The 27,376-nt window shown below is 53.8% G+C and overlaps 4 protein-coding genes across 5 annotated transcripts; 3 read left to right on the top strand and 1 right to left on the bottom strand.

Moving 5' to 3' along the window:
* The first annotated feature begins 390 nt into the window (after positions 1 to 390).
* On the top strand, positions 391 to 10,918 carry WBP2NL (WBP2 N-terminal like). The gene is made up of 8 exons (XM_069807088.1): positions 391 to 512; positions 4,099 to 4,207; positions 4,673 to 4,808; positions 6,317 to 6,409; positions 7,226 to 7,444; positions 7,861 to 7,980; positions 8,358 to 8,434; positions 9,341 to 10,918. The coding sequence occupies exons 1-8, from the start codon at positions 454 to 456 to the stop codon at positions 9,386 to 9,388; spliced, it is 861 nt and encodes a 286-aa protein (XP_069663189.1). The 5' UTR covers positions 391 to 453; the 3' UTR covers positions 9,389 to 10,918.
* Positions 10,919 to 11,611: 693 nt separating this feature from the next.
* On the bottom strand, positions 11,612 to 17,162 carry NAGA (alpha-N-acetylgalactosaminidase). The gene is made up of 8 exons (XM_069807087.1): positions 16,907 to 17,162; positions 16,129 to 16,303; positions 15,807 to 15,984; positions 15,451 to 15,545; positions 14,617 to 14,778; positions 13,939 to 14,136; positions 13,580 to 13,723; positions 11,612 to 13,304 (listed from the first exon to the last, which is right to left on the bottom strand). Exons 1-8 carry the CDS (start codon positions 17,068 to 17,070, stop codon positions 13,122 to 13,124), a joined length of 1,299 nt encoding a protein of 432 aa, XP_069663188.1. The 5' UTR covers positions 17,071 to 17,162; the 3' UTR covers positions 11,612 to 13,121.
* Positions 17,163 to 17,264: 102 nt separating this feature from the next.
* Positions 17,265 to 23,500, top strand: PHETA2 (PH domain containing endocytic trafficking adaptor 2). Of its 2 annotated transcripts, none has more exons than XM_069807089.1 (3): positions 17,265 to 17,615; positions 18,631 to 18,728; positions 19,262 to 23,500. In XM_069807089.1, the coding sequence occupies exon 3, from the start codon at positions 19,266 to 19,268 to the stop codon at positions 20,079 to 20,081; it is 816 nt and encodes a 271-aa protein (XP_069663190.1). In that variant the 5' UTR covers positions 17,265 to 17,615; positions 18,631 to 18,728; positions 19,262 to 19,265; the 3' UTR covers positions 20,082 to 23,500. The 2 variants fall into 2 exon arrangements, with proteins under 2 accessions (XP_069663190.1, XP_069663191.1); XM_069807090.1 differs by having other exon boundaries at positions 19,259 to 23,500.
* Positions 23,501 to 24,454: 954 nt separating this feature from the next.
* Positions 24,455 to 27,042, top strand: SMDT1 (single-pass membrane protein with aspartate rich tail 1). The gene is made up of 3 exons (XM_069807082.1): positions 24,455 to 24,709; positions 25,224 to 25,364; positions 26,755 to 27,042. The coding sequence occupies exons 1-2, from the start codon at positions 24,554 to 24,556 to the stop codon at positions 25,359 to 25,361; spliced, it is 294 nt and encodes a 97-aa protein (XP_069663183.1). The 5' UTR covers positions 24,455 to 24,553; the 3' UTR covers positions 25,362 to 25,364; positions 26,755 to 27,042.
* Positions 27,043 to 27,376: the final 334 nt, after the last annotated feature.

Here is a 27,376-nt window from a genome sequence, read left to right as displayed (position 1 = left end):
CGCTTCAGCCAGACACCGGACCGGCGGGGGGGGGCGGCCAGGGAGGACGTCCTCCCCGCCCGCCTCGGGCCCAGCCGGGAGCCGGCCGCAGGGAGCCGGCCGCAGGGAGCCAGTGCCGCCGCCAGGCCGGGGGAGGAGGTGCCGGGCCGGGCCGCGGCCCTCTCCAATGGCCGACGACGGGCCTTCGGCGGACCGGACGCCGGGGCTGCTTCGCGGCCCGTCACGGGGAGGAGGGAGGGAGGGGGGTGCCCGGGGCGGTGCCGCCAGCTGTAGCATCTCCTCCGCCGGCGGCCATTAAACCCTGCGTCACCTGACAACCGCTGCGACGTCACTTCCGCCTCGCGCCCGCCGCCTGCCGGGAGGCCTCGCCGGGGGAGGGGCGGGGCGTCGCGGGGCGGGGCGCGGGCGGGCGAGGGACGTCACAGGGTCAGGGGCGGGGCCAGCGGGGGCAAGATGGCGCTGAACAGGAACCACTCGCAGGGGGGTGGTGTCGTCATCCCCAATGCTGAGAGGTACCGGCGGGCGGCTGGGGGACGGGGGGGGGGACGGGGGCTGCGGTTCCTCCTCGCCGCCTCCCCTCGCAGCGGGGCTGGGATGGGGCCGGTGGGGGCTGGCGGTGGGAGGTGGGGGCGGCCCGGCCCGGCCCGGCCCGGCCCGGGGGCTGCGCTATTAACGGCCTCCCTGGCTGTGGGTGAGTGGGCCTCGCTGGAGCCGACGGAGCCGCCCCGTCTTCCCTGCTGCAGCTCGGTGGTCCTTCGTGCCGCTCCGGCCGGCGCCCCGCGTGAAGGGTGAGCTGGCAGCGCCTGTAAAAGACAAGGAATTGGGGTTTTTTAATGTGCCGCTGGTTAGTGATGTCAGAGAGGGAGAGACCACTTACGGTAGGGGTCTTAACCGCCCGAATTCAAAGCAAGGAAAACTTGTCGTCAGCGGCGAGGCCCGAGGGGAGCCGGTCCCCTCCTCGACGCAGGAGGATCACACACCTTTTTGGAAGGCGCAGCCAGCTGCTTGACGCCCGCCCTCGCCCCGAGTGGGGATCAACAGACCATCTGGACAGGCTTGGGCTTTGCTTTGCTGTGGTTCGGGTGCTGCCGGCACCCTGGCCTTGGCTGGAGAAATCCTAGAAACCAGAGCTCCAGAAAGGATCACTGAGCTGGTTTGGGGCTGGTAAACAATAGGAAAAATACGCTCCAAAAATATGCTACAAATAATGTTGAGTTTGTAACTGCCTGCTGATACTTCGGTCAGGGAAGTCCTTTGACGTGCAGAGCTTTTGCTGCTTTAAAGGAGATCTCTCTATCCTTGATCTCAGGCCTTTCTTTGAGGTGCTGCTTAGTCACAGGTGGGTGCAGCACAGCTCCAGGGGGTGCACAGTTCTCCCATGACAGCCCTGGATTGGGCATGTGGGTGTAAACCAGTTCAGCAGCTTCATGACGCCCAGTGGTGGTGGCTGTGTGTTATTTGCTTGTGTGAGTAGCAGGGAAGGAGTAAGCATTACAGTGACTACGTAGAAGTTCTTTCCAGTGAGGCAAACTGACGTGAAACGCTGCTACAGGACATGGTTGAGGAAGTATTCTGGTAAGATCCAAACTGTCGAGGACTGTATTGGGTTTGTGTGCCAAGGTTTTGGTAGCAGGGGGTTTAGAGGGGTGGCTTCTCTGAGAAGCTGCTAGAAGCTTCCCCCGTGTCCAACAGAGCCAATGCCAGCCAGCTCCAAGACGGACCCACCGCCAGCCAAGGCCGAGCCCATCAGCGATAGTGGTAGCGCTTCTGGGATAACAGATTTAAGATGGGAAAAAAGTTGTGGCAGGCACAGAAACTGCAGCTGGAGAGAGGAGTGAGAACATGTAAGAGAAACAACCCTGCAGACCCCAAAGTTAGTGAAGAAGGAGGGGGAGGAGGTGCTCCAGGCACTGGAGCAGAGATTCCCCTGCAGCCCGTGGGAAAGACCATGGTGAAAGCAGGCTATCCCCCTGCAGCCCATGGAGGTCCACGGTGGAGCAGATATCCACCTGCAGCCCGGGGAGGACCCCACACCGGACCAGGTGGATGCCTGAAGGAGGCTGTGACCCCGTGGGAACCCTGCGCTGGAGCAGCCTCCTGGCAGGACCTGCGGACCCATGGAGAGGGGAGCCCATGCTGGAGCAGGTTTGCTGGCAGGATTTGTGGCCCCGCGGGGGATCCATGCTGGAGTAGTCTGTGCCTGAAGGACTGCAGCCTGTGGAAGGGACCCACGCTGGGGCACTTAATGAAGAACTGCAGCCTGTTGGAAGGACTCATGCTGGAGAAGTTCGTGGAGGATTGTCTTCTGTGGGAGGGACCCCACGCTGGAGCAGGGGAAGAGTGAGGAGTCCTTGCCCTGAGGAGGATGAAGTGGCAGGGACAACGTGTGATGAACTGACCCCAACCCCCATTCCCTGTCCCCCTGCGCTGCTGGGGAGGAAGAGGTGGAGAAAATTGGGAGTGAAGCTGTGCCCAGGAAGGAGGGAGTGGTGGGGAGAAGGTGTTTTAAGATTGGGTTTTATTACTCTTTACCCCACTCTGACTGGATTGGTAATAAATTAAGTTAATTTTCCACAAGTCGAGTCTGTTTTGCCCGTGACGGTAATTGGTTGAGTGGTCTCTCCCTGTCCTGATCTTGACCCATGAGCCTTTTGTTATATTTTCTCTCCCCTGTCCAGCTGAGGGGGGGAGTGATAGAGCGGCTTTGGTGGGCACCTGGCATCCAGCCAGGGTCTTCCCACCACAAGGACTTGGTTTTATTTATCTTAGAAGAAGTGTTTCCTCTTTGCATCTTGGAAATGGAAAGAGCTCTGCTGCCTTGTCAGTCTGTTGCTCCCAGCCAGTCTGAGAATTTGCATCTAGCTCAGCTATGAAGTAATGTCCCAGTAGAATTTCTTGGTCAGGTTGTTTTTTTCTCATTAAAGCTAGACTTTTTAATGTCTTCCTCCTTGGATAGCAGCAGTTTTCAACTACATCTATACTGTTACGTTTTTCTCTTCCCTAAAGAGCACATGACCTGAAACTACAGGGCTTTTGGTTGTTTTCTGATATGGTAGCCCTGCCAATTCCTCCCTTACCCCAATAATTTTGCAATTTCCTGACTTGATCTGATTTCTACAATATGCTGATCAGAATACATAAGGATTACTTTAGATCTGGGCTCTTCAGGCTTGTGTTGGGTTAGGGGTTTGTGTTTTCTTTCTCCATGTTCCTGAACCATAAAACGCCTCAGATTCTTCTGCCACTGTAACACTCCACAAGCTTGTCACCGCCAAGGCTTTTTTGTTTATTCTGCAAATTTTCTTACCAGGTGGTATGTTTAGGATCTGCCCTGTAGATTCAGTGACATGCTTGCCCAAGTTGACTCTCATTTTTCCTGAAAATATATGTAATTTTTCAGGCACCTCCATACCACTGACCCTCCAGTGTTTGCAGTTCTCATCTGGCTTTGTGTCATTAGCAAACTTTGCTAATGTTCCCATAGATATCCAACAATAATAACCTTATTGCTGACATTACTGGCTCCTCGTTTTGTGCCTTAGCATGATGCTGTTTATAACAAACACTTAAATCACGTGAAGCAGGGTCAGCAGTGAGGGTATTAGTGAACCAACTTCCTCAGTTTGCACAGTGGGTGTGGTGTTAGAGCAGTGCTGTATTCTTGTGTGGTGGCCAGTCCTGGATTTGAGCATGGGCGCAGAGAGAGAGGCTTGCTCTGAGATGATGCCTTGGCTTCCAGGGGGTGGTTTCAGACACCTCAACCCTTTCTGTGCCCTGACCTTTGGGCTGAGGCTTTTCTCAAGCAGAGAGAGGAATTCCCAGTCTGGTGGTTTTGGAGGCAGAAAGAGAAGCTGATTTAAAGCTTCCCTTTGTGGAGGAGGAGCAGGGATTTTCACAGGTAAGAGGATGAAGTCTTCCACTCTGCATAAATCATCCCTCTCTGTTCAAAGGAAAAATGGCAGGGCCCACATCAGAACTGACTCTTTTGGGATAATATTTAGAGTTTCTGGTGTGCTATTCCACTCCCTGTGTGATCAGGGTGTGTGTCGGAGCCATTGCTGACTTTGTCTCTCCAATTTGTCTGATCTCCTCCTGTAGTGTTCTCAAACAGTGTAAAGATGTGGAGCTCTCCTTCAGTGACGTGACGGGCAAGCCTGAAGCCTTCAAAGGCACGAAGAAAGGGATGCTGTATCTCACTCCTTACAGGGTAAGTCTGATGCCAGCAGGGCTTCGTCTTTCTCAAAGGATATTGTAGACTTTAGATCAGAAACCTAGTAGGTGCCTGTGTCACAATCCCAGTTCCCTACAAAGGCACGTGCAGTCCTGGAAATCACTGTCGAGAGAATATTTTTCATATAATGTGTCAGTCAATATTACTTTCTTTGAAAGCTGTCATAGCTTATCCTTAAAAAGCAGAACAATAAAACTCTATAAATGCATATGTGTGTTTTAAGTGGTATATTATTTTGCAACATACATGCTTCAGGCAAGTGAGCAATGTGCCATCAAATCTGTTTGGCATCCCGCAGTATTAAAGCTGTGAAATAACACAATGCATACCGATACTAGGAGTTAAGTTACCCTTTTTTTGAATGCTACTACACCTGAAACTCCATGACCATCCTTTATATCTAATTCAAGTAATTCAGAGGCATTCCCTCCTGTCTTGCAGATGATCTTTGTGTCAAAGGGCAAGGATCCTATGCTGTCTTTCATGATGCCGTTTTATTTGGTGAAAGGATGCTCAATCGAGCAGCCTGTTTTCTCTGCCAATTACATCAAAGGACAGATTCAGGCGGAGGCAGGAGGTATGTGCCTGTGCTTTGTAGACTGAACTCTTCCCTAGTGTCACAAGTCCTTTTCTGCTGAACATCAGATAGATGGCTTATGTGCACAGGAAGGACGGATAGCGTAGCTGTGCCAGTATAGCTAGCATGTCCACGCTGAGGCAACTTGTGTCTTCTGAACTTTAAGGCGCTGCTTCTGTGTTACTTTCTGCCCCCAAAGCTAGTAACTGATTTCCACAGGATGACTTTTGTTTAATGCTGTAACTTCTGTCTTGCTGTGTATGTCGTGTGTACTCGGGTTTCTGCCTGTGCTTGTGTTCTCCTGTCTTTGACCTGGAAGGGTGGGTAAGTGACCAAGTCAGCAGTCATTGGTATTGATAGACAGAATGAACAACCACTTCTGTTTTCTGGAGGTCAGTAGCCACTTACCAACTTGGGTGCCTTTGAGTGCATCTAGGATGCTGCTGTGTATCCTTGATTCAGCTTTGTTCCCAATTTGATGATGAAACTGTGATAAGACTTACAGTCACGGTCATGACCAAGCATGGGGAATTGCAGGGATTAAGTACAAGGCTTCTGGTTCAGATTTCTTCCCTCTTCAGCCCTGGAATTAGTTTATGTGCATTTTGATGGCATCTGGAGAACTTATGCTTTTGCTTTCTGCTCGTAACAATGTTTTAAAGTGACTGGGTCCTCTGGGCATTGTGGATCAGCCCATGTTCTTGGGCTGAAATCATACTAAGAGAGGGGTTTTAAAGAGGTGAATCTCCAAGGGGGTGACTTTATCCATGGTGGATTGTTTTATTTTTTTTCTGTACTTTATTTCTACTTTGTCCCCAAGAGACTATCTCTACTTTTACTAACTTCATTGTGAGACAAGGAAGATAAACCTTATTTTATGAAATCTTTTATTTGAATGACATCTTTTGTCTAAAAACACCACAAAATCAATGTGCCCCCCCCCCAAAAAAAAACACCAAAAAAAGCCCTTACAAAACAAAGCACTCTTACTTATCTTGCAATATCATTGCCTACTTAAATTATTTCTGAAAAATTGCATTTATAATCTGTCTGAACTTCCGTGGGTCAAAGAGATTAAAAATGTTGCATTTCATTTAAATCCTAGCTTGAGTTGCAGATCCTGATCTGTAGTCCACTGAGGTCAGCAAAAAAACTTCATTTGAGGGCTTTCAGTTAAAATCCTCAGTGAATTAAGTGTTCTTTCTTTACACTGTGTTCATTATTAGGTTCCACTAAACCTTTCAGGAAAGAACAAAACAATCTAGTTATCTAGAGTAGGCTGCTTCTACATAACTATAGTGGGGATCATCCTTTAAAGGGTAAATAAATAAATTCCTCATCCTCTTGAGATACTATTTTGGGGGACATCTGATAGCACCCTAGCAATGGGACTCAAAACAGTTTTGAAATAAAGAATCAAAAAATAATTGGAGTATTAACTGTTTTGTGTCTTGACTGCTACTGAGGAGGTTAATAGTCTGTTTCAGTTCTAATTCTTTCTCTCCTAGGTGGCTGGGAAGGGCAGGGGACATTTAAACTGACTTTCAACAGTGGAGGAGCTATTGAGTTTGGACAGCTGATGTTCAAAGCTGCCTCTAATGGTAAGGGATTTTCAGAGACTGCAGTTCCCCCATGGCTGGCTGAGCTAGTTAGAGAATAGTGCTCTTGAACTTGATTGGAAGAAGGGTACCCTATGCACTGTTCCACAGCAATGTATTTTTTCCTCTTTCCAGGGGAACTCTTGTTTTCCCTTCCAGTCCTTTTTCTTTGTTTCGTCTTAGTGCTTTGTGCAATCAGAATATTCTGGAGTTTGTGCTTCTGAGGTGCACCACCTTTTTCTATAGAACCTTATTCCTCCTGGAATAAAACCGAAATACGTGATGGTGAAAAATTGCTTCACTTGCCTACCCTCAGCTCAGTTCTATAATAGCAAAGTGAGATGGGGGAAGTTAACGTGCACGTTTGGAGAAGGGGAAGAAGAAATCTTAAAAAATGACTTCTATTTAAAACTTTCAAATGGGAGGAAAATGTACATGTTTTTTTCTGACAAGAAAGTTTTCTTTTTAAAGAAATGTGCATTTAGAAATGTACACTTCTTTTTTCTGACAAGAAAGTTTAAAAAGAAGGAAGAACCTCCCTGCTGATACTTGCTTTAGAATGGTCTTTTCTTGCAGCAGTGGGAGCTCTGTGATGGGAGTGGTACCTGATAGCTAGTGTTTTTGCAGCTGGTTTCCTTCAGCACCCTGTGAACTTGCAGTGAGGATGCTAGTGCTCTTCAAGCACAGTACTGTGCCAGGACTGTATAGTGAATTTAGATTAAGGGAGATGGTGCTGCATGAACAGGACTATTTTGCTTTTATTCTGTATGTTTAGTTGTAACAAAAGGATGTCTGGCTTACTAAACATGTGCTCCTTAGCTTCCAGTGGCGTTCCTCTCCAGAACCCTGGCTATGGCTATACACCTGTGCCTGGAGGGTATGCACCTGCCCCACCTGCTCCTGGGGGTTATTCACCTGCACCGGGGGGCTATGCTGCTCCTCCACCACCAAACGGACTGTATCCTTATGCACCACCTCCAATGAATGCCTACGGACCTGCTCCACAGCCCATGGGATATCCATATGCCCAGACTCCAGGTTTGGAAGTTGTGTAATGATGACTGGCAGGGTGTGTTTGTTGTTAGTTGTAAAGAAATCACAATGGTACGGTGAGGGTTACTGTAGTTTTGTCTCCATCAAGAATCCTTGTCCTTGCAAAAATCTGTTGTGTGCTGTTGATCACACCCATGTGTCTCTATAGTTGCAGCTGGATGGGAGGAGGAGATGTGGTTTCTAAACTGTGCTGCTGCTACTTGGCAGGGAATTGTTGCCTGCTGGCATGATGGGCATTAGCAAAATGTCAAATCCCTGCTGTCTGCATCCCTGCCAAGCCTGCAGAGCTTCCCTCACTGCTGCTCTTGTCCAGGGCTAATGTGCTGCTGGGCCTGTGAGCTCTCTTCCCCTGTGTCCCATTGCCACGGTCCAAAGCATCAATCTGGCGTCATCTTTTTCAGGTATTTACCCACCACTTCCAAACACGAACCCCATGTATGTGCCACCCCCTCCCCCCTACTCCGGGCCATCTCCTGCAGGACCCTCAGCTCCCCCAGCCTGGATGGGCCCAGGGATGCCAGGTAAGTGGGACTGGGGGGCTGCCAGGGTCCAGCTGCAAAAGGGTGCTTGGGGATTTGGGCTGTGGGTGGTGGTGTGGGCGTAGCATGGGGTGGGGGAAGCTGCTGTTGTTGCAGGAGCTCAAAGTCATCTTGATCTATTATTTGAGGTAACAAAGCATGGGGGAAGCTGCTTGGCTCTGTGCTGCACAGCTTGTGGTCAGCTCTAGCCAGCTTGCAGCTTTCCTGAACTGCTCTGAATTCAAACCCAGCTTGCTGCAGTTGCTGTTGGCTCTTTGGACATTTGTTTCCTCCTCAAAAGAGCTATGGCTGGGAGAAGGCTCTGGGGCTTGGGCCACTGCCTAAGACATGTAATATGGCTTCTTTCCTTTCCTTTGTAGGGGGCAATAAGGCCATGGAAGCTGCATCCAGTGCATATTACAACCCTGCCAACCCACACAATGTGTACATGCCCATGGTGAGTGCTGTGCCTGTGGTCTGCGTGTACCTGCTCCCTCTTCTGTCACTAGTAGAGGCAGTGGTTTGCTTTCCTGGCAAAGTCTAGCATGCCTTCATATTGAACATGTACAGAAAGTACGCATTTTCCTGGGAGGGAGGTGTGGATGTTGGTCCCATGAAGAAGGGTTGTTAAATCCTCAATCAGGAAAGGAGGAGGGCCTTAAGATTCATCCATTAACAGCCATTTGGTACTTGTCTTACTCTTAAAGGCGTGACAAATTTGCATGGGCACAGAGAACACACAGAGCTCTCTGCTTCTGTTGGGCCTGGAAGTGGGGAGAGTTAAAGAAGAGCAGGTCACTTAAGGATGAGAGCATGTGGGTTTCTCTTTCATTTTTTTCTGGGCTGCATGGAGATGGGGAGGTCTTTTACTGTTCAGTCAGTGGCAGGTGGTAGGTAGGCTGGAGCCTACATCTGGTACATGACAGCCAGTCCGCCTGTGCCCTTCACTGCCTCGCGTGGCTTTGTGGTGGGCTGGAGACCAATGGAGCAGCAAAGCCAGCCCTCAGCCCAGGGGCTTGCTGTCTGCTGGGTCAGAGCTATGGACATCAACAGAGACAAAGCCCTGGAAGTGAAGGGAGGATGGCAATTAAAACAGATTAAATGGTCTATTTGCAGTAGACCATTTGTTACCTGGTTTTGAGGGGACCTTCCCTAGAAAATTGTGGGAGGCAGCATGTATCCTGGAGCATAACTGGTGCTAGAGAGGAATGTTGTGATGAAAGGACAGCTTAAAACACAGCACCTGGCTCTGTCTGTAGCTCACTGAAGAGCAGTCATTTCTTGTAAGCCAAGCCTGGGAACGCCTGGGAAGAATTCATCATAAAATGAGTGGGGTTGTTGACTCTACTGTATCTCCTTCCAGGATCAGCCACCTCCTTATGCACCTCCTGAGGATAAGAAGAACAACTAACAGAAGGAAATTGCAACCAGCCTCCCACACTCTCTCTCCCTGAAGACAACTTGGCTGTTACTGCCCCTCGGGTTAGCATATCTCTAGGTCTCTTTGTATATATACAATATATGTAGTGCTGGGCAGCTGAGCACGTGCCCTCCTTAAACATTAAGTCAGTAGCAATACAAGGCGTAACAACAGCACTTTCCTGCTTATTTGCTTTATATCATGGGGGCAAAGCACTAACCTTTTGCTCTGCCATGGGCTTGAGAAGAGAGATGGACTTCTTAAACCACCAGTAGACCACATCACTAATCTAGGACTAAAATACAAAGGCTCTGGGATCTTGGAGTAGAACTCCTTGGAATGCCAAACTTTTGACTTCTTCCGAGGCACCATCTGAGGGGGAAGGTATAGAGAGCCATGAGGTTCCTTGCATAGACCCTTGGGTGCCCCAGAAAGGTGTTAAATATCTTTAAATTCTGGCACAGCTCAGCGTGAGACGGGACTCTGGAAATCCTGTATTGTGCTGGAAGTGTGTTTCATGTCCTGGACTAACAGTCATGGTGTGACAAACTTGGGAAGTGCACCCTAAGAGACATGGAAGCGTTTGGCTGTGCAAGAGGGAAGGGGATGGGCCGCAGTCAGCCTGCCTTTGTAGACATTGAATAGAGAAGCAAACAAAGGTGTGCTGCAGGGCAGTGAGCTGATACTGGCAGGCATGTGAATCAGTCTTCCTTTCCCTCTCCCAGAAGCAGGTCCCATATCTGTGCAATGATCCTGTGTCAAGCAGCTGTTCTTCAAGCGTAATGGAGTCAAGTGCTGCACAGGAGGCTGCTTGCCTTGGAGCAAAATACGTTATGTTAGGAAGATGACCTGGCATTAGCCTTGTCAGGAGGCAGGTCCCGCAGCCCTGGCTCCCTCTGCTGAGCAAGCTTGTGCTGTGTGCTAGCTCCGCAGGGGACGACTGGCCTTCATCTTCTTCCTTGGGCTGCTACAGCCAGTGCGTGTATGCCCACACCTGAGCAGCGTGGGAGGGTCGGTGCTGTAATACCGGGGCTGGGTTGCTTAGGGGTGCAGTGCCCTCTCTCAGCTGGGAACCACTGTCTGGTGTGGATGTTACTAATGCTCGGCTCTCTTGCAGAGACCGACTGCTCAGCCTTTCCTTCTTCCTTAGGACATAGTGCCATTAAACCTGCCCTGAAGAGAGGGTCTCTAGTCTGGTGGAGACCCTTGTGATCCTTTACATATGGGGTGATTGTACTTCTTCCTACAGCCTTCCTACCTTCACAGTGAAGGGGAAGGGGTGTTTTCCCTCTTACTTCCCTGTGTGCCAGGGCTCTCCTGTAAGTCAGGCTTGCATGATGTGCAAGTATGAATTTCTGAAGCAGCCCTGCATGGGGGGGAAGTAAATTTCCTTATGTATAAACAGCTTTTAAGTCTGAGTTAGATATATTCTAATAACTCTGTATTTTAAAAAAAAAAATCAACCAGGAATGTTTGTAACTTTTTGAACTGCACTTTAATACAGGAGTGTTGATACCTTTAGCTGCCTGTTCACTGTTGCGTGTGTGTTGTGCTGACCTTTGTTCTTGCCTAGTGCACAGCAGGCTGGAACAAATGACAGCCGCTGGTGGTGTTCTCTTGGGTTGGCTGTGGGCCAGTCCTCTCTCCCTGGTGCATGGCTAAGCTGGATCTGGAATCACGTAACTGGGGGCAGAGAAGAAGGTGGGGCTCGTCCTCTTGCTGCCTGGGGACAATGGAAGGCTGGTTTGTGCCTTTGCTTTTGCCCAGATACCCCGAACTGGCACATGTTCATGACTCGGAGCAGACACAACACTACATTTAGCAGAGGCCGTGTCACCACCCTACTGCTCACTATGGCTATATTCGTAGCACCTCTCCCGTGTACATTTACTGCCAGAGGGAAGGCCTGTCTTTTAAGATGAACTCCTTGCTAGCCAATTTTTTTTCCACTGGGGGAAAAATAAATATATGTTAAACGAAAATGGCACTTAACTGTGGACTGTAAAATCTGTTTCCCCTTGTGCCAAGGAACGCTGTCGCCCTCCTGAACATGATGTAACTACTGGAGAGCCGTTTCCTACTCTGCATCAGTCTCTGACAGGAAACCAGTTCTATTTCTTAGCGTAGTTGTTCCTGTTTTGAGGTAATGAGCCTGTAGTCCTACATGAACCAAGTGGCTATGGCTAGCAACACTGAATAAACATGAAACAGAGAGCCTGTGACCTGCTTCCCCTTTATTTCAATTAATTTGGCTCAATCACTCCCCAAGAACAAAGCCAAGTCCTGTATACAGACATGAGGTGCACTCATCCTTTCTTGTTAGCACTGCAAGTATTGTGTTTGAGTATCTTGCTGCTGCACTCAGAGAAAGTTTCTGGAAGTGGCCAGAATCAGCCATTTGGTCCTGCAGGAACCAGAGTGGGCAGATGACCAGGAACCCTCCAGCATCTGCATAGGATTTTTTTTTTTTTTTTTTTTTTTTTGCCTAATCTAAAACGTGGTATTTCCCCAGTCAGAGGCTTAATCTTGTGTCGGTCTCCCTGGGCTGCAATCTTAACAGGCAGTCTTCACAAATGCTGCAGCCCTGTCTGGGCAGTTGGGGTAGGCCATGTCTTGCCTAAAACTCCTCCATAGGATGTGCACTGTACGAAGATGAAGCAGTTGAGGGTTTTAGAGTCTGTCTGGCCATTCACTTCCAGTTTATTAGTGCAGGCTCCTCCTCAGGATGGAGCTGTGGATGGAGCTGCCCTTGGGAGAAGGAGAAACATTTCCCTGGGAAACCCTGAGACTTCAGCCTGCTGGAGGAGGGCCTGAGCCCCCTTTCAGCAGGAATTTCCTGCTAGAGCAAGAACAGGATGCAGCTTGCAGCTCGGAGGCACCTGCGACCATCTCCCAACTCAAAAAATGACCTCAACTGAGCATCAGCATCTTCCCAACACCACTCGTGTACAACACACCGGCTCTGCAGTTTTTGGTGCTGTACCATAGCAAGGTTGCTGGGGTTGTGCACGGCCAATGGAGGTTTTTGCTCTGCTCTGTAAACTGATACCAGAGGGGTTTTAACACAATGCTAGCATGCAGGCTGTAGTAGTGCTGGCCTCCAGGATCCTGGCAGCAGGATCAGGCCTGCAAGCAAAGCCTCTCTGCACTGGACCATCATGTCTCCAGGAGCTCTTGGTCCTGGGGAGATTACATGGTAAGGGTGCAGCCCTATTGACATTCCCCTTATTCTAAGCCAAGCTGATTATAGCAAAGGAAAGAAGGTGACCAGGTCTGACCCTTGAGCCTAACACCATCATGCATGGGGGGAATCACTACCCTAAGAAGACACTAAAGCATTCGAAGCCCTTCTACAGGTATAATTCAAACATCCCCTGCAGTGGTCAGTGGTACCCAGCTCAAAGCAGCGAAGTGCTCAGGTGTCAGAGCTGACAAAAACTCCCAACAGTGGCTGGACTCTGCTTGTATGGCATCTTCTACAGGAGGATCTCAAAGGGTTTTGCAGTCACCGAGGAATTATGCTCTGTGCACCCTTAGGAGGTGGGTAACAACAATTTCTGCTTTATGCAGACTGAGTAAACATCAAGCTGGCACCCGAGGAATGGTCACTCCCCAGCACTGCTGGGCACGTCAGCAAAAGGCACTTGTGCAGTGAAGAGCCACGTGTCCCAGGGTCTCGCAGCTCACCCCGGCACTGACCCACACTCCCATGTGCTGAGCCTCATCACAGGAGGACTGGGCGGAAATCCTCGCTGGGGGCTTGCTGTCTGACAAGGTGCCAGGGCTGTGCCGGGAGCACCGTGGGATAGAGATACCACATCACCACCCCTGAGGGGTTAATAACGACCGAGAAGCTGTCTCCCGTCTTTAAGCCGCTGATGATCTTCCCGCTGTACACATCTTGTACCTGCAAGAGAGAGATGGTGGCTACCAGGATTTCCACAGACCTTTCATCTTGAGGTTGAGCCATGGTCACTGACATGGCATGGCAGGACAGGACAGGGCACAGCAGCAGGCAACAGGAGGGCAGCCTAATGGGTGGCTGCCCCTTCGTCCTGGAGGCAGGGAGTGGGAGTCCTTGCCCCCCCCAAAATGCACAGGGTGTCAACAGGGGAAGCTGGAAAGAGGAGGATCCAGGTGCCATGGGGCTGCCCCGCCATGCAGTGTGCCAGTGGGGCTCACCTCATACACTGCATCCTCAGGGAAGTGGAGCTTGGCCAGGCTGGTGGTGTAGCGGAAGGGCATATCTGACCTCCGGCTGAAGAAGACGAGGGCGCTGGCAGCCTGGGACAGCGGGCGCAGGAACACCTCAATGTGGGTTTTCTCCTAGGGGCGGGAATGGGTGGGTGAGGCAGAGCAGCTGGGACCAGCGCTGGCCCATAACTTCTGACCTTGCCCTGCGGGGCTGCTATGCCAGCAGGTCCCCAGCTCCCACAACTGTCCTGCTCATGTTTCCCTGCATCGCCTCCCTCTCCCTCCTTATTGTGACCCCCTGTGCTGCTCCTGTCTGCTCTCCCAAACGCGTCCACCTTCCCCCTAACCTTGACAATCCTGCGCCCCTGGATTCCCAGGGGGTCCTGGTTGATCTGGATCATCAGGCGGTTCTGCAGGATCTCCTTGGCGCTTGGGGAGATGGTGCGGAGATCCGTGGACATGAGGAGTGGAGCTGCCATCACTGTCCACAAGGCCATTTGAGAGCGGGACTGCTCATAGCTAAGGCCAAAGTTTCCAATGATGAGCTGGAGGGGAGAGAGGGAAAAGACAGGAGAGGCAGAAAAGGCTTAGAAAGTGGTCTGCTTGCCACACCTGGTGACACTGCAGCTTGCTGGGGGGAAGCATGCATGGAAAACCTCACACATGATTTGCCTCCCCTCGAGCAGCCTACCACTGCCAGGACATCCCACCCCTGTTAGGTGCTGAGCCATCAGCACACATTCAAACGTACTCACTAACACCCTTCACTTCACCACTTCCCCCCCTCAGGCTGTGCAGGGAAGGACAGGGACACCTGGACAACAGGACAGCCATACTCAAGCGGTGAAGGGTTCGTTGCAACCACAGGCTTTGCCCTCCGCTAAGCTGTGGAAACATGAGTTTTGCCTCTTTGCAGCAAAAGGGCTCCTGCTCCTGGCGCTCTTCCTTTGCCCTGCCCCTAGAAAGGGATCCCCAGAGAATCCCCATCCCCAGCCAGGGTCAGTGCACCCACCACCCAGCCGCACCATGTCTGGGTCATTCCAGTGGCCAGGACCAGCCGCTGGCTGCAGCACATCCTGGTTTGCAGAGAACCAGTCAAGGATGGAAAGCACACTGTCCCAGGAGTCCTGGATGTCATCGTAGTTACGCCACAGGTTGCAGACCTCTGCCAGGATGGTGTAGTTCACCTGGAGAGGAGCAGAGGGTCAGGCAAGAGGGAGAAAGGATGGGGTCTGCAAGCTGGGGAGAAGCGGCAGCCAGACTTGTTGAGAGCTACAGCATCCAGAAGATGTTCGGTGTTTGCAAAGCACAGGGATGCATAGAAGGGCAATATCGTGTAATGAAGGAGGACAGAGTCAGGTCCCACTATGACTGGGCATATCCCAGTATGATAGATGTCTGGCAAAACAACCACAGAGGCTAGGGGGAAATATGATCAGCTGCAAGAATGAGGGCAGCTCAGAATTGACTCAGAAGGTGAAAGATGAAACAAATACATGCAATCAATCCTCAAGAAACATTACTAGGAGGAACATCCTATTTCAAGCACTTAAACCAGACAGGACCTGTCTCAGAAGAACAGACTATCAGGATCAACCCCACACCAGCTGAGTGGGGTTGGAGAGGGCCTGCCCCAGGTCCTTCTTCCCTCAAGCTCCCATCACCCAGCCATGCTGGGAACCCCAAGTGTTCCCAGATGCCTGGCAGGGAGGCCACGTCCCCTGCAGGGACCTGCAGCCCCATCCTACCAGGGGTGGAGCAGTAAGTGGGGTGTAGCACCCTGTTCCTGCAGCTCCAACAAGAGTTTCCCGAGGGCACAGGGAACACGGGAAACAGCCACAGGATGGGACAACCCTCACCTTTGGGGGAAGCCCCCCCTGATACGCTGGCCAGCTGCAGGAGTAGACGATGGGACGGCCTGTGGCATTCAAGGCCCTCGCCATTTCTGGGTAGCCTTAGGGAGAGAAGATGACAACTGGTGAAGAGGGCAGCTGGCAGCAGCCTGCGTCCCAGCCCACCCGGCCAGGGGCACCCCAGGCCAGCCTGGCCTCCTGCCTTAGTCCAGCTCTAGGGCACCCCAACTCCCCCCTTGTTGCCCAAGAGCTGCAACAGGAGATGCAAGGGAAGAACCTGCTGGCCAAGCATTTCTGCAGACGGCCAGCTGCCCCAACTGAAGCAGCGAGGGAGAAATGCCAGCCGGCCAGAGAGCCTTTACCCTCCGCCTGCTCCTCTCCTGATGAGTAGCACCCATCCAGCTTCAGCATGTCCACACCCCACTCCGCAAATCTCTGGGCGTCCTGCTTCACATGGTCCAGCGTGGTGCCCGGGTAGCCCCCGCAGGTGAGGGTGCCCAGGTCGCCATAAATGCCCAGCTTCAGGCCTCGGGCATGGACCTGCAAGGAGAGGAGAGCTGCAAGGAGGGGACGAGGGGGGTCTGAGGTGCCTCCCAGGGACCAGACTCCTCCAACCCCTCCCAGCTCTCCCGCCATGGTGGCATGGGTACACAGAGACCCCCGCTGTCCCCAGCAGGCACTCACATAGTCAGCCAGAGCCTTAATCCCACTGGGAAACCTCTCGGGGTCTGGAACCAGCCGTCCCATCGTGTCCCGCTGCTTGGCAGACCAGCAGTCATCAATGTTGATGTACTCATAGCCCAGCTCCCTCCAGCCATCCTCTACCAGGCGGTCTGCCATCTCGAAGAAGAGTGTCTCACTGCACATCAGGGGGACAGGGACATGGCAGGCTGAGACCCTGCGACCTCCGTGCCCCACCAGCTGAGGTAGCCAAGGGGACTTCAGGGCTAACTGGGGGCTCTGGAGGGTCGGTCACCGCAGGGCTGGCCTGTGCCATACGGGGGGGTCTCCAGGGCTCCCGTTTAAACCCCATCTGTGTCCCATTCATTGATCTCACCCAGGGGAAGCATTTCCCTGACACCCCACAAATCCCAGCCACATCCTTCAGCACCAGGGGCTCTCTGGCCCCAGCACCTGAGCCCCCCGCCTCCCACGGACTGTGCTCCCCGGGGTCCCGCTGCCACAGGGCTCGCCCCAGGGACACGGACGGTGCCAGAGCCGTCCCGGGCCTGACGTCCGACCCGACCATCCACCCTCTCCTGCCCCGGCATCACCCCCTCTGCCCACCCGGGGCAGACCCCGGACCCCAGCCTGGCGTTTCCCAGCAGGTTCCCTCGGGCTGGGGAACACACAGGACAAGCCCTCCTCGCAGGGGGGGGGGGGCAGACGCCGCGCCGAGCCCCTCCTTGGCAGGGACCCCCCCGGGGGTGGGGGGTCCCCTCCCGCTCCCCGCCCCGCTGACCTGATGCAGTTGCGGGGGTCCGCCCGGCAGTCCACGTTGCAGCGGAACCTCTCCCAAGCCAGCCAGCCCATGGGGGGGGTGAGCGCCAGCCCGTTCTCCAGGGCCGCGGAGGGCAGAGCCAGGGCCAGGGCTAGGGCCAGCCCGCTCAGCGCCGCCGTCCCCATCGCTGCCGCCGAGGCACCGAGCGCCTCCCGTCTGCCCCCGCCCGGCCCGGCCCGGCCCGGCCCCGCTCACTCGGAGTCGCCCGCATCACCTGACCGCCCGCCCCCGCCTCCCGCCCGGCCCGGCGCCGCAGCCGGCCGCGCTGCGCCCCGCCGGTACCGCAGCCCCTTGCCGCCGCACCCCACTGGTACCGCCCCCCCCCCATCGGTATTGCACCCATTGCCGTTGCACCCCACCGCTGCCGCGCCCCATTACCGGCACCCCGGCACCCCACGGCTGCTGCACCCCAATAGTTACACCGGGAGGGGGAGGAGGGGGCTGGATTTAGCCCCCCCCCGGGGGGGGGCCCAGGGGTACCCGAAGGGGTGCGGGAGAGCGGCTCCAGGCGGGCTGCGGTGCCCCCCCCCCCGTCCGCCGCCGGCGGGGCGGCGCTGCCGGGGCAGCGGGACGGCCCCGGCGGCCGCAGGAGCCCTCCCCCGCCGGGCCGCGGCAGGCCCCCGGCTGCCCCGCACCGCCCCGTCGCGCCGCCGAGCAGGAAGGGCCCGAGGTGAGCCGGAGCCGGGCCGGGGCCCGCCGTCCCGCCGCCGGGGCGAGGCGCCGGGCGAGGGGCGGGGGGCGGCGGGGCCGGGGCGGCGGCGGCGGCGGGAGCGGGCGGCGGCTGGCGGGGAGCGGGCGGCGGGGCCGGGCCGGGGCCGCGGGGGTCCGCAGGCAAAGACACAGAGAGAGACACGCACACAAAGACACTCGGGCCAGCTGCGCGCACACAGACACACACGGACACAGGCGCGCGGCCACCCGCTCCGGGCCCGGGACCACCCCCCACCCCGGATCCCCCCCCCAGGGCTGGCGGCCACCCCGGCTCTCCTCAGCCGCAGTACGCGGGGCTGGAGACCCCTCAGGGTGCGGCGCCGAGGGCGAAACACCCCCCGGGACCAGCGTTTCTTTACGTCCGATGGGATCTTTCTCCATTTTCCGACTGGGGTCCGGGCCCCCTCGTCCTCGGCCCTGCCCTGCCCTGCTGGGGGAGAAGGGCTCCGGGAGCAGTACTGGTGGTTCCTCGGCAGCCGGGAGCTTCCTCCACCCGGATCTGGCTGGGGAGCAGCGGCTGTGGTTTGTTTTCTGCGTGTTTCTGTATGCGAGGTCTTAGCAGCTGGACATCCATTTGCAGTTGTAGAATCACAGACGCCGCGCTCGCTGCGTCCTTCTGCGGGACCCACCGGCTTGCCGAGTCGCCTGCCTCAGGGCCTCCGTAGATGGGCCTTCTACAAAAGCTCTTTTGGGGTTTTTTAATAAAACCGAACCAAACCCACCGGAGCCAAAAAACAAACCCACAGGAGCACTGGCCTGAGCCGGGAAGGGGCTCAGGCTTCAAAGCCAATGCAAGTGCCACCAGTTCTGCCACCTCAGTTTCCAGAGCCACCTGCCTGTGGTGCCTGGCCCTGGCTGCTCCTCTGCGCTGAGGGCCCCGGCTTTCTGGGGTGGGAGCGATGCAGCTCTTTGCTCTTTCAGCCCCAAGCTGTCCTGGTTTGTGACTCTCTCTCTGCCACCCTTCTTCTGACCAGGGATGGGGCTCAGCACGGTGAAGCTTCGGAGGCCCTCAGCAAGGGAGCAGCCTGCCCAAGGAAGACGGCGAGCGGTTGCAGTCTGACCCGCACAGCCGGTACGGCACCTCGCACCTCACTGCTGGTTAACCTGCCGGGTCTGGGGGTGTTGCTGCCAGGAGGGCTGGGTGGTCCTGCGTGGAGACAGGGAGCGGGGAGAGGGTGCTCAAACAGAGGTCCCAGAGCCCTTGGGTCTGAAAACACCCTCCTTTTCCTGCCCTATAATAAAGAGCGAAATGAATGCCTCGCAGGCGCAAAGGCAAATTTCTTTGATGCGCCCCATAAAAATACAGCAAAGTAGGTCACTCGTGGAATAAGAAATGAAGCAGCAGTGTTGTAGTCCCCAGAGAAGGCAGGTGTTTCGGTGGTGGGGCTCTGGTGATGACCTCCTCTCTGCAGCAGCAAGGAACCAGCCTACCATTTGCAGGGGTTCTTGCTGGGTTAGATGCTGTCCTGCAGCACTGGCTGCTGGAGTCAGGGCTGCTTTTCGTCACAGCAGGCTTGGGGCAGGATCAGGCCTCTCCCGGCGGGGCAGGGGAGATGTTCCTCACCCCGAGACAACTTCCCCCTCTTTTCCTCTGCTCCTAAGCAGGGCGATGAAGCTGAACGAGCGGAGTGTGGCCCACTACGCCACCTGCAACTCGCCTGCTGACCACGCTGGCTTCCTCCGCAAGCGAGTGGAGCGGCACCACCACCATGCCCACCACCACCACGCCACCTCCTACCAGCGCCGCTGGTTTGTCCTCAAGGGCAACCTCCTCTTCTACTTCGAGGAGCGGGAGAGCCGGGAGCCCGTGGGGCTGGTGGTGCTGGAGGGCTGCACCGTGGAGCTGTGCGAGGCTGCCGAGGAGTTCGCCTTCGCCATCCGTTTCGATGACGCCGGTGCCAGGGCTTACGTGCTGGTGGCTGATGGGCAGGCTGCCATGGAGGCCTGGGTGAAGGCACTCTCACGGGCCAGCTTCGACTACATGCGGCTGGTGGTGAGGGAGCTGGAGAAGCAGCTGGAGGAGGCCTGCAAGAGCTTGGCCGCTTGCCACAAGTCTCCACGGAGGTCCTCCTCCTCCGGCAGAAAGAGGCACCTCTCCAACCCTGCTTTGCTGCCTCTCCAGGAGAAGCCTGCTGTCCTGGAGAATGGTTACTCCACGTGGGGTAGTGGTGGTGGTGTCCCCGCAGGGTCTGCCTGCCCCGACCATGATGGGGGGCACATGAAGCCCCCGCCGCTGCCTCCACGCCGGCGCTCGGCCACCGGCAGCGCCACGGGTTCCCCAGCGCCCGGTGTCTCACCAGCCATGCCGGAGAGCCCAGTATCACCGGAGACGGCCTGCTTCTCCAAGCTGCACAGCTGGTACGGGCAGGAGATCGTGGCCCTGAGACGGGAGTGGCAGGAGAGGCAGAAGAGGGGTCACCCGTGACCGGGGCCACGGGGCGCAAGCCACCGGCCAGCCAGTGCCCAGCAGCCTGTCTCCCACGTGGGAAGAGCGAAGCGAGCGACACTGCTTGCCCCCTGCCCTGGTCGGTGGCTGAGTGTGTGGTGCGTGTGTGCTTCACGGGGTGTGTGGGAGGGACCCGGGTCTTCCCCAAACCTCACGTTTCATTTCCATGATGCTTTATACAGCTGGAGAGTGTGTAGTACCAGGGGAGCTGCCTTTGAACTCTTCTCTGCTGGTGATATGAGGCGTGGAGGGGGCCCAAATCGGCATGTATGCAACGAACCTCATCCAGTGGCTTGGGCCCGTGCTGTCCTGGCATGGTGGACACTGGGTGCTTCATCGCCTGCCTCTCCTTCACGACTTTTTTTTTGGTTTTGTTTCTCAGTGTGGAAGTTTGCACAGGTCAGCGTTTGTTATTGTCTGTGGTCTTGCACCGAAGCCCTTCTGCGTTTGCTCTTTCACTGCAGATAAGGCTGGACTCTTAGGAAATGCCCCCGATGGGCCACTGGCCCTGGCAGGTGCCTCCAGCCTTGTGCCTCTCGTGCCACAGGACAGACAAGAGCCGCCATGGCTGTGGCTGGCCCAGCAGCCAAGGCAGCAAGCAATCATGTTGTCGATTTTTTTTACTTTCATCTGCACTAGCCCTCCTCCCTGCTAAATCCCTCAGGATGTGGATTTCACAGGCTTGCATCCACCTCTTGGGGCGCCTGAGCTCAGCAGCAAGGCTGAAATGGAGACACCGAGCATGGTCTGAAGCAACAGCGAGGAGCAGGAGCTCCGCGGGGCTGATCTGGACTCTGTTGAGTGGCAGCCAAGCCTGTTAATATCTCCAGCTCAAGCCTTCCATGTTCCAAAACAGGGACGCTAAAGCCTCTTTGCCTGGCCAGGGGTGAATTTCTCAGCCTCTGCGCAGACCGTGTCTCCTGCAAAGTGCCATATAGGGCTCAGCCAGCTCGTTGGGCAGCTTGCCCAAGACAAGTGTCCAGAGCTGCACTCTTGCAGGGCCTCGCTCACTGTTGTGGCTCTGCCCAGCTCCTGGCAGACGCATGCAGTCAGAGAAGAGGCTGCAGAGGAGTGGGGAGGAGGAGAGGGCTGGTCCCAGGAAGAGAAGTGAAGGTGTGGGAGTGAGTTACAGGTAGCACTGCTTGTCTGCAGTGTCTGGGCTTGCCTCTCTAGCGTCAAAGCTGTATCGCTGCCTTCTACCAAAGCCAGCGCCTGACCTACCGGTGCTTCCCTCTGGTTTCACGTCAGCATCACTCGGCTGATCTCCGTAGCATGTCCCATCCTCCCAGCAGGCAAGGAGGGCTGCGGGGAGGCACGCCTGTCGCCTCGCTACAGAAACGGACTTGTCCTTCAGTAGGTCAGGAACCTTGCCCACGAGGCAGATGGTACAAGTAGGTGGGTGCTGAGTCCAGGGACTGGAACACCCTGGAGATGGGATTTATAAATCTCCCTTATCCTCTTGGCAAGGGCTGTTTTTCAGAGCAGAAAAAATGTGTGAAGCAGTCTTTTGCTTCCTGTCTAACGGTGTTAAACCTGTTTTTATTGCCCTGTTTTACTAAGGAGCCTTGCTAGGAAAGCAAGAGGTCATTCCAGGTAGTGACTGGTAGGAACCTATTTGCTTTTCTGGAGTTAAACACACTCAGCTTAATACTTTGCAATAGCCAGTAGAGATTGCCAATGCAGAAATCAAATTATTTCCATTAACTCTTGGTGCCTTTGAAAATATAGCTCTGGTAGTTTTGGATGACGAGCTTCCAGCCTTCTGCCTAATTATGGCTCGATGGTATATGACAGGAAATCAGATCTTACAAATATGACTTTGGGCAGTGGAAGTGTAACCTTCACATATGAGTGATGCAATCCAGTTCTCTCCAGTTCGTGCCTGTATTTCTTCACAGCAAGGATCTTTGAGTTTGGAAGGATTATTTTTGTTCTCCTTTTTAAGTGAAAACAGTTTGGAAAAACCAGGAGCATGTGGCCAGAGGCCAGTGCCCAGGCTCTGTCAGCAGCCCAGCTGGCTGGACTTACGGGCCAGCTCTGGCTCCCTACCTGCTGCTTAAATTGTTCAGGGCTGCAGCATTCCCAGCTGGGAACCTGTCCCCTTCCCCATGCCGGGGCAGCAGCTTCAGGGCATGGCAGCACCTGGTGCCTCCTCACTCTGAGTGTGGGTATTTTGGGGCCAGGGTCAGATTTGGCAAGCATTTTTCTGTGGGTTTGTGTTTGGGTTTTTTTTAAATGGAATACAGAGAGAATGATATCCCTGATGACTGACTTATATAAGGCAGTTTGACGGTAAAGATTTAACTTCCAAGATAAATCAAAATGTAACGGCAGTTCCTACATAATACCCAAGAATCGGGAGTGACTTGAAAGGGAAAATAAATTATCAAAGCCAGTTCTGTCAGTACTGAAATAGTATTATTCATTTAAGGGCAGTTTCACTTTTAAGAAGCTTAGTTTGTTTTAATAAGCCAGGATTGTGCTAGTAACACTACTAAAGAGCTTATATTTAATGCTTTAATCTGTCCCATTCAAATGCCACAATTTCCACGCTACCTGCCTTTGCGTTAGCACATATCCCAACTAAATCCTAAATCCTGCAAATGAGGAGCTGCTTTCTGTCTGATCGCATTTGACATAATTTTGTGTTTTATTCTGCAGCACCAAGAAGAAAATGGCTGAATCCTGAGCAGTATTTGTGCTCAGGCCAGCTGTCCATGCCTGGGCCTTTGCTAGGTCTCCAAAGCACTGCGTGACTTTGGATGCGCTTGGTCAGGGCTTCCTCGCCAGCTCACTCACATAGACGGGATGGCCCCTTTGTGAGTAAAAAGAGCCGTAATTGGAGCCATGCCCAAGTTTGTATGGGAGTACAGTTTTTTTAATGACCACCCTGCTTGCTTCATTAGGCAGGAAGCACCTGGTTGCTCCCCCACCTCCTCTGAGATGGAGGCTATCAAACCAGCTCTGCTGAGCATCAGTTGTGCTGGCAGCGCCTTTGAAGCAGCCCCCAGGCAGAAGGTCGGGATTTCAGTTTCCTGAGATGATTGCACATGCAGTTGGCTAATGGAGCGTCCTCTCTGTTGTCTGCAGGCAGAGATCATTACAGAAGAAGCGGAGAGTTTTCACTGCACATTGTCCCCAACAGCAAAATAAGGCTGATGATTGCCACATACTGTTTTTCTCTGGTTGTTCAGGTTTGGACTGTTTCACCTCCTGCCTTCGCTTTCCCTCACTATTTTTTAAAAACAGAAAATGTCTGGGCAGCACAAAACAGGTTCCCTAGCAAAGGGGGAGCTGAACACTAAAGCTGAATGGCTACTTTTCTTAAAAGTACTGAAGTAAAATCCTTTTCTAAGAATTTTCTTTACTATAATAAAGCAAAAGCAATGAGAGAAAAATGCTTGAATCTGAATGTTTGAATTTAAAAGAGATTGAAGCCTGAAAGAGGGAGGGAGATTCTGACACGGACCCGTTGTAAGCTGCACCAAGGGCTCCCAATCCTGTTAAAATGGTTGATGAAATCTTTCCATTTTTCTGAGGCCGAGTTTTCAGATTCAGGCCTGTAATGTATTGTCATGCACATTGTAATGCACATTTATCTTTTTATGAAACAACTGTGGTGATGTTTTCCACTGAATGCAGGTCCTGGTGATAAGAGTAACCTAAAGATTTTACCCGTGGCCACCGCTAGCCAGTTGGTGGACATTCACGACCAAGGTTGGACATTTGCCGTTACAACAGCTGCCGCATTAAGTTTGGGGGTGGGTGACCCCCCCCCCAGTCCTACCCCTCTCAACTGCCTTTGTACAGAAATTTAATAACCCCACTGAAACGCACAGGGCACGCATGGAGTCCCCGCATCGGGGGCACCTCTCGCCAGCACCAAGCATGTTCTGCGACCAGCGCGGTGACCAGGCAGCACCCACTGCAGAAGCGCTCCCACCGCCTGAGCAGCTTCTGCTTTGGGCAGACGGACTGTTCTTCTTCCAAGAGGTGGTTTCACACGCGCCTTTGTTTTACGCGCGGGACTTGCATTAGGGCCTTTCAAGACACCGTAAACGTTTGTATTTCAGGCCGCGAGGGCCAGTAAACGGGTTTCCTTTGTAGCCCGTGGGCTGCCAAGGCCGTCGCGCACCCCCCGCGCACCCCGGCCGTTCCCGCCCTGCCCCTTCGTGGGGTCACCCGGCCCGGCCCTCTCCTGCCGAGCCTCTGCGCCCTTCGGCGGGGAAGGGCTGCCCGGTTCCCGTTCCCGCTCCCGCTCCCTTCCCCTCCGGGCGCCGGGGCAGGCCCCGGGGGGAGGCGGGGGCGCGGCCGGGCCCGGCGGCCCCGCCTCGCGCACGCGCTCTGGCGGCCTCGCCCCTCCCGCTCAAGCCTCGCGAGAGCCGGAGGCCCCGGCGCCGCGGGGGACGCCTCTGTTCGGCAGTGACGGGAGCCCGGCGAGGGGCGGGAGGATGGCAGCGGCGGGCGGGCGGCTCCTGGCGGCAGCCGCGGCTTACTCGGGGCGAGCGGGCTGGGGCGGGCCGCACCGCGGCCCGGCCGCGCCGCTTGCGCCCTCCCGGAGCGCCACCGTCACCCGCAGCGGCGCCATTTTGCCCAAGCCGGTTAAGGTGAGCGAGGGGCGAGCCGGTGGGGGCGGCAGCCAATCGCGGCGTGACGGATGGCAGCGGTGGCCAATCGGTGTGTGCGCAGCTGCTGCGGGCGGGGCGGCGGGAGCGAGTGACAGGTTCTAGGCTAATGAGCGGGGCGGCTGTGGGCGGGGCGGGGGTGCGGAAGCGCCCGCTCGCGGGAGGGCGGCGGGCCCCGGGCGGCCTGTTTCCCGCCGAGCCGGCGGCGGTCGCTGCGCCGTGAGGAGGAGACGAGCGCCCGCCTGTACGCCGCCGTTTCTCACCGGCAGCCGCTCTCCCTGCCTAAGCCGCTGGTGTTCCCTGCCCCGAGCCCCCCGCGGGTTCCTCCTCTCCCGGTGCCGGAGTTTCTGTACAACAGAGTGCGATGCGGTGGCCGGGGGTTTGGCAGGAGGGAGGGCAAAACGTGCTTGCCGCTGCGCGCCTGTGGAGGCCGGGAGGGAGTACGTGGGTTCAGCCAAGTGCAGCTTGCTGGTAAAGATCAGTCTGTTCCTCGCAGACGCCCTTCGGCCTCCTCAGAGTATTCAGCGTTGTGATCCCCTTCCTGTACGTTGGGACTCAGATCAGTAAGAACTTCGCAGCCCTACTTGAAGAACATGACATCTTTGTCCCAGAGGATGACGACGACGATGATTAAAGGGTATGTCATTAACGTTGCCAGCAATCTTAATTATTTGTGCTTCCTGTTTGGCTTGGGGCAGGGAGGAGAATCTCAGACTAGGAAATACAGACAGCAACAGCTTGAAAGGCGTGTTTGCAGTTAAACATGCAGATATGGTATTGCTTCTGGCTATGAACTCTTCTGCTTTTTTATACCAAAGTAGGCCAGACTGGTGTATGAATGTGTAAATCTCCACAACACGCGTTCGTTAAGACATCAGAATAAACTGATGGTGTTCTAGATCTTGTAATTTGAATCAGAAATAAACTGTAGTCAGTGAGGGTCTATACTGCAGACAGAAAAGAGGGACTTCAGCGGTACTACGTTATGCATCCGAAGAAGGCCAACAAAGCCAGTGAAGGGTCTGGAGCACAAGTCTTATGAGGAGCAGCTAAGGGAACTGGGGCTGTTTAGCCTGGAGAAAAGGAGGCTCGGGGGAGACCTTACCGCTGTCTACAACTATCTGAAAGGAGGTTGTAGCGACGTGGGGGTCAGCCTCTTTTCCCAAGTAGCAAGCAATAGGACAAGAGGAAATGGCCTCAAGTTGTGCCAGGGGAGGTTTAGATTGCATATTAGGAAAAATTTCTTCACTAAAAGGGCTATCAAGCATTGGAACAGGCTGGCCAGGGAAGTGGTTGAGTCACCATCCCTGAAGGTCTTTAAAAGACATGTAGACGTGGTGCTTAGGGACAAGGTTTTGTGGTGGACTTGGCAGTGTAGGGTTAACAGCTGGACTCAATGATCTTGAGCGTCTTTTCCAACCTAAAAGATTCTATGATTCTATTCTACATGTTTACCTGTTTAAAAGTCTTCTGCTAACTCACAGAATGACTATTTTAAAAGAGAATCACTTATTGGTATGAAATTCTGATACAGAGGTGGACAATTTAAGAGAATTCCAGAACCTGTCAGAACAAACAGTCTGGTGTTACAACACTGACTGCTGGAGTAGTTGGACCGGTCAGACTCATTGGGTAAAGGAAGAGCAGAAATAATTCACCTTTATCTGGAGTACACTACACTACGCTTTCCACCATTTTATGTTACTCTGTTTGGCTTGCCCTTGTGTAAAGATTTGTGTTTGGGTGTATTTGATTCTTTATAGACTAAAGAAGCTGTTTTAAAGACGTTGTTGTAAATAGTGTTGCTTTATAATCAGTTTGGTAGATGTATTCCATTTGATAAAGGGATTTTCCAGCATGCACTGTGCAGCTAAAAACAAGGAATTAAAAGACTGAAGACTGCAATGGCCTGTTAGAAACTCCTTTTATGTAAACCCCCATTGTGTGTGGTTCGGGGGGAGGGTATGGACTGGAGCTGAGTACAGTGTATCTATCTGAAGAGTAACGGCTTATTATTCTATTTGCAGAACCATAATGGAAGAACAGAAGGGAGAAAACCATTGACAAAGCAATGATTCCAACATGTCACCTGTGTTTTGTCCTTCCTGAATGGGACAGGGGGCTCTGTATCTCCTTTGCCAGTGAGTGTCCTGCGCATGTCTATATGACGGAAATCTGTAGATCAGGGTTGAAGGAAGTGCTTGATAGGCTCTGCATCCTTGCACCCACACGCTCTCCTCATCAAAGACTGCTTGGGATTCCTTTTATTAGCAATATGGGAAACACTTAATTAAAGATAAAGAGATTGAGATGTATGAGTTTGGTCTCATCTTCTTATAGATGATGTGCCTATGTCCTAGCATTTCTGTCTTAACCTTTCTACTGCCGTACATCTGTTCCAGTAAGGAGGCGCTCTTCCTATTTATTTCCTCCTATTAGTACTGAATTACAGAAAGGACTTATCTACAGTACATTTCAGGAATCCTCGAGGAAGCAGCAGCCCCATTAAAAGAATGGAGTGCATATTGACACTGGCACCGCAGTTCAGATAACACTGATTTACAACCTAGTAGGTCTATCTCATGGAGACTATATCATTAATTTCATCTCACGGAGGATTAAATACAGTATTATCATCGCAGAGTTAAA

This window comes from Haliaeetus albicilla, chromosome 19 (genome assembly GCF_947461875.1).
Source record: "Haliaeetus albicilla chromosome 19, bHalAlb1.1, whole genome shotgun sequence".
Classification (NCBI taxonomy): Eukaryota; Metazoa; Chordata; class Aves; order Accipitriformes; family Accipitridae; genus Haliaeetus; species Haliaeetus albicilla.
The sequence above is the reverse complement of the archived record's forward strand: the minus strand, read 5'-3'. Positions and strand labels throughout refer to the sequence as shown.

Bases quoted from the DNA above. Each gene is read 5' to 3' on its own strand.
- WBP2NL (XM_069807088.1), top strand. From the start codon at position 454: ATGGCGCTGAACAGGAACCACTCGCAGGGGGGTGGTGTCGTCATCCCC. The intron at 6,410-7,225 runs GTAAGGGATTTT...TGTGCTCCTTAG, and splicing joins GTTCAAAGCTGCCTCTAATG to CTTCCAGTGGCGTTCCTCTC. The intron at 7,981-8,357 runs GTAAGTGGGACT...TTTCCTTTGTAG, and splicing joins GATGGGCCCAGGGATGCCAG to GGGGCAATAAGGCCATGGAA.
- NAGA (XM_069807087.1), bottom strand. From the start codon at position 17,070: ATGGGGACGGCGGCGCTGAGCGGGCTGGCCCTAGCCCTGGCCCTGGCT. The intron at 16,304-16,906 runs GTCAGCGGGGCG...CCTGATGTGCAG, and splicing joins GACCCCCGCAACTGCATCAG to TGAGACACTCTTCTTCGAGA. The intron at 13,305-13,579 runs GTGAGCCCCACT...TCTCTCTTGCAG, and splicing joins CTGAGGATGCAGTGTATGAG to GTACAAGATGTGTACAGCGG.
- PHETA2 (XM_069807089.1), top strand. From the start codon at position 19,266: ATGAAGCTGAACGAGCGGAGTGTGGCCCACTACGCCACCTGCAACTCG.
- SMDT1 (XM_069807082.1), top strand. From the start codon at position 24,554: ATGGCAGCGGCGGGCGGGCGGCTCCTGGCGGCAGCCGCGGCTTACTCG. The intron at 24,710-25,223 runs GTGAGCGAGGGG...TGTTCCTCGCAG, and splicing joins TTTTGCCCAAGCCGGTTAAG to ACGCCCTTCGGCCTCCTCAG.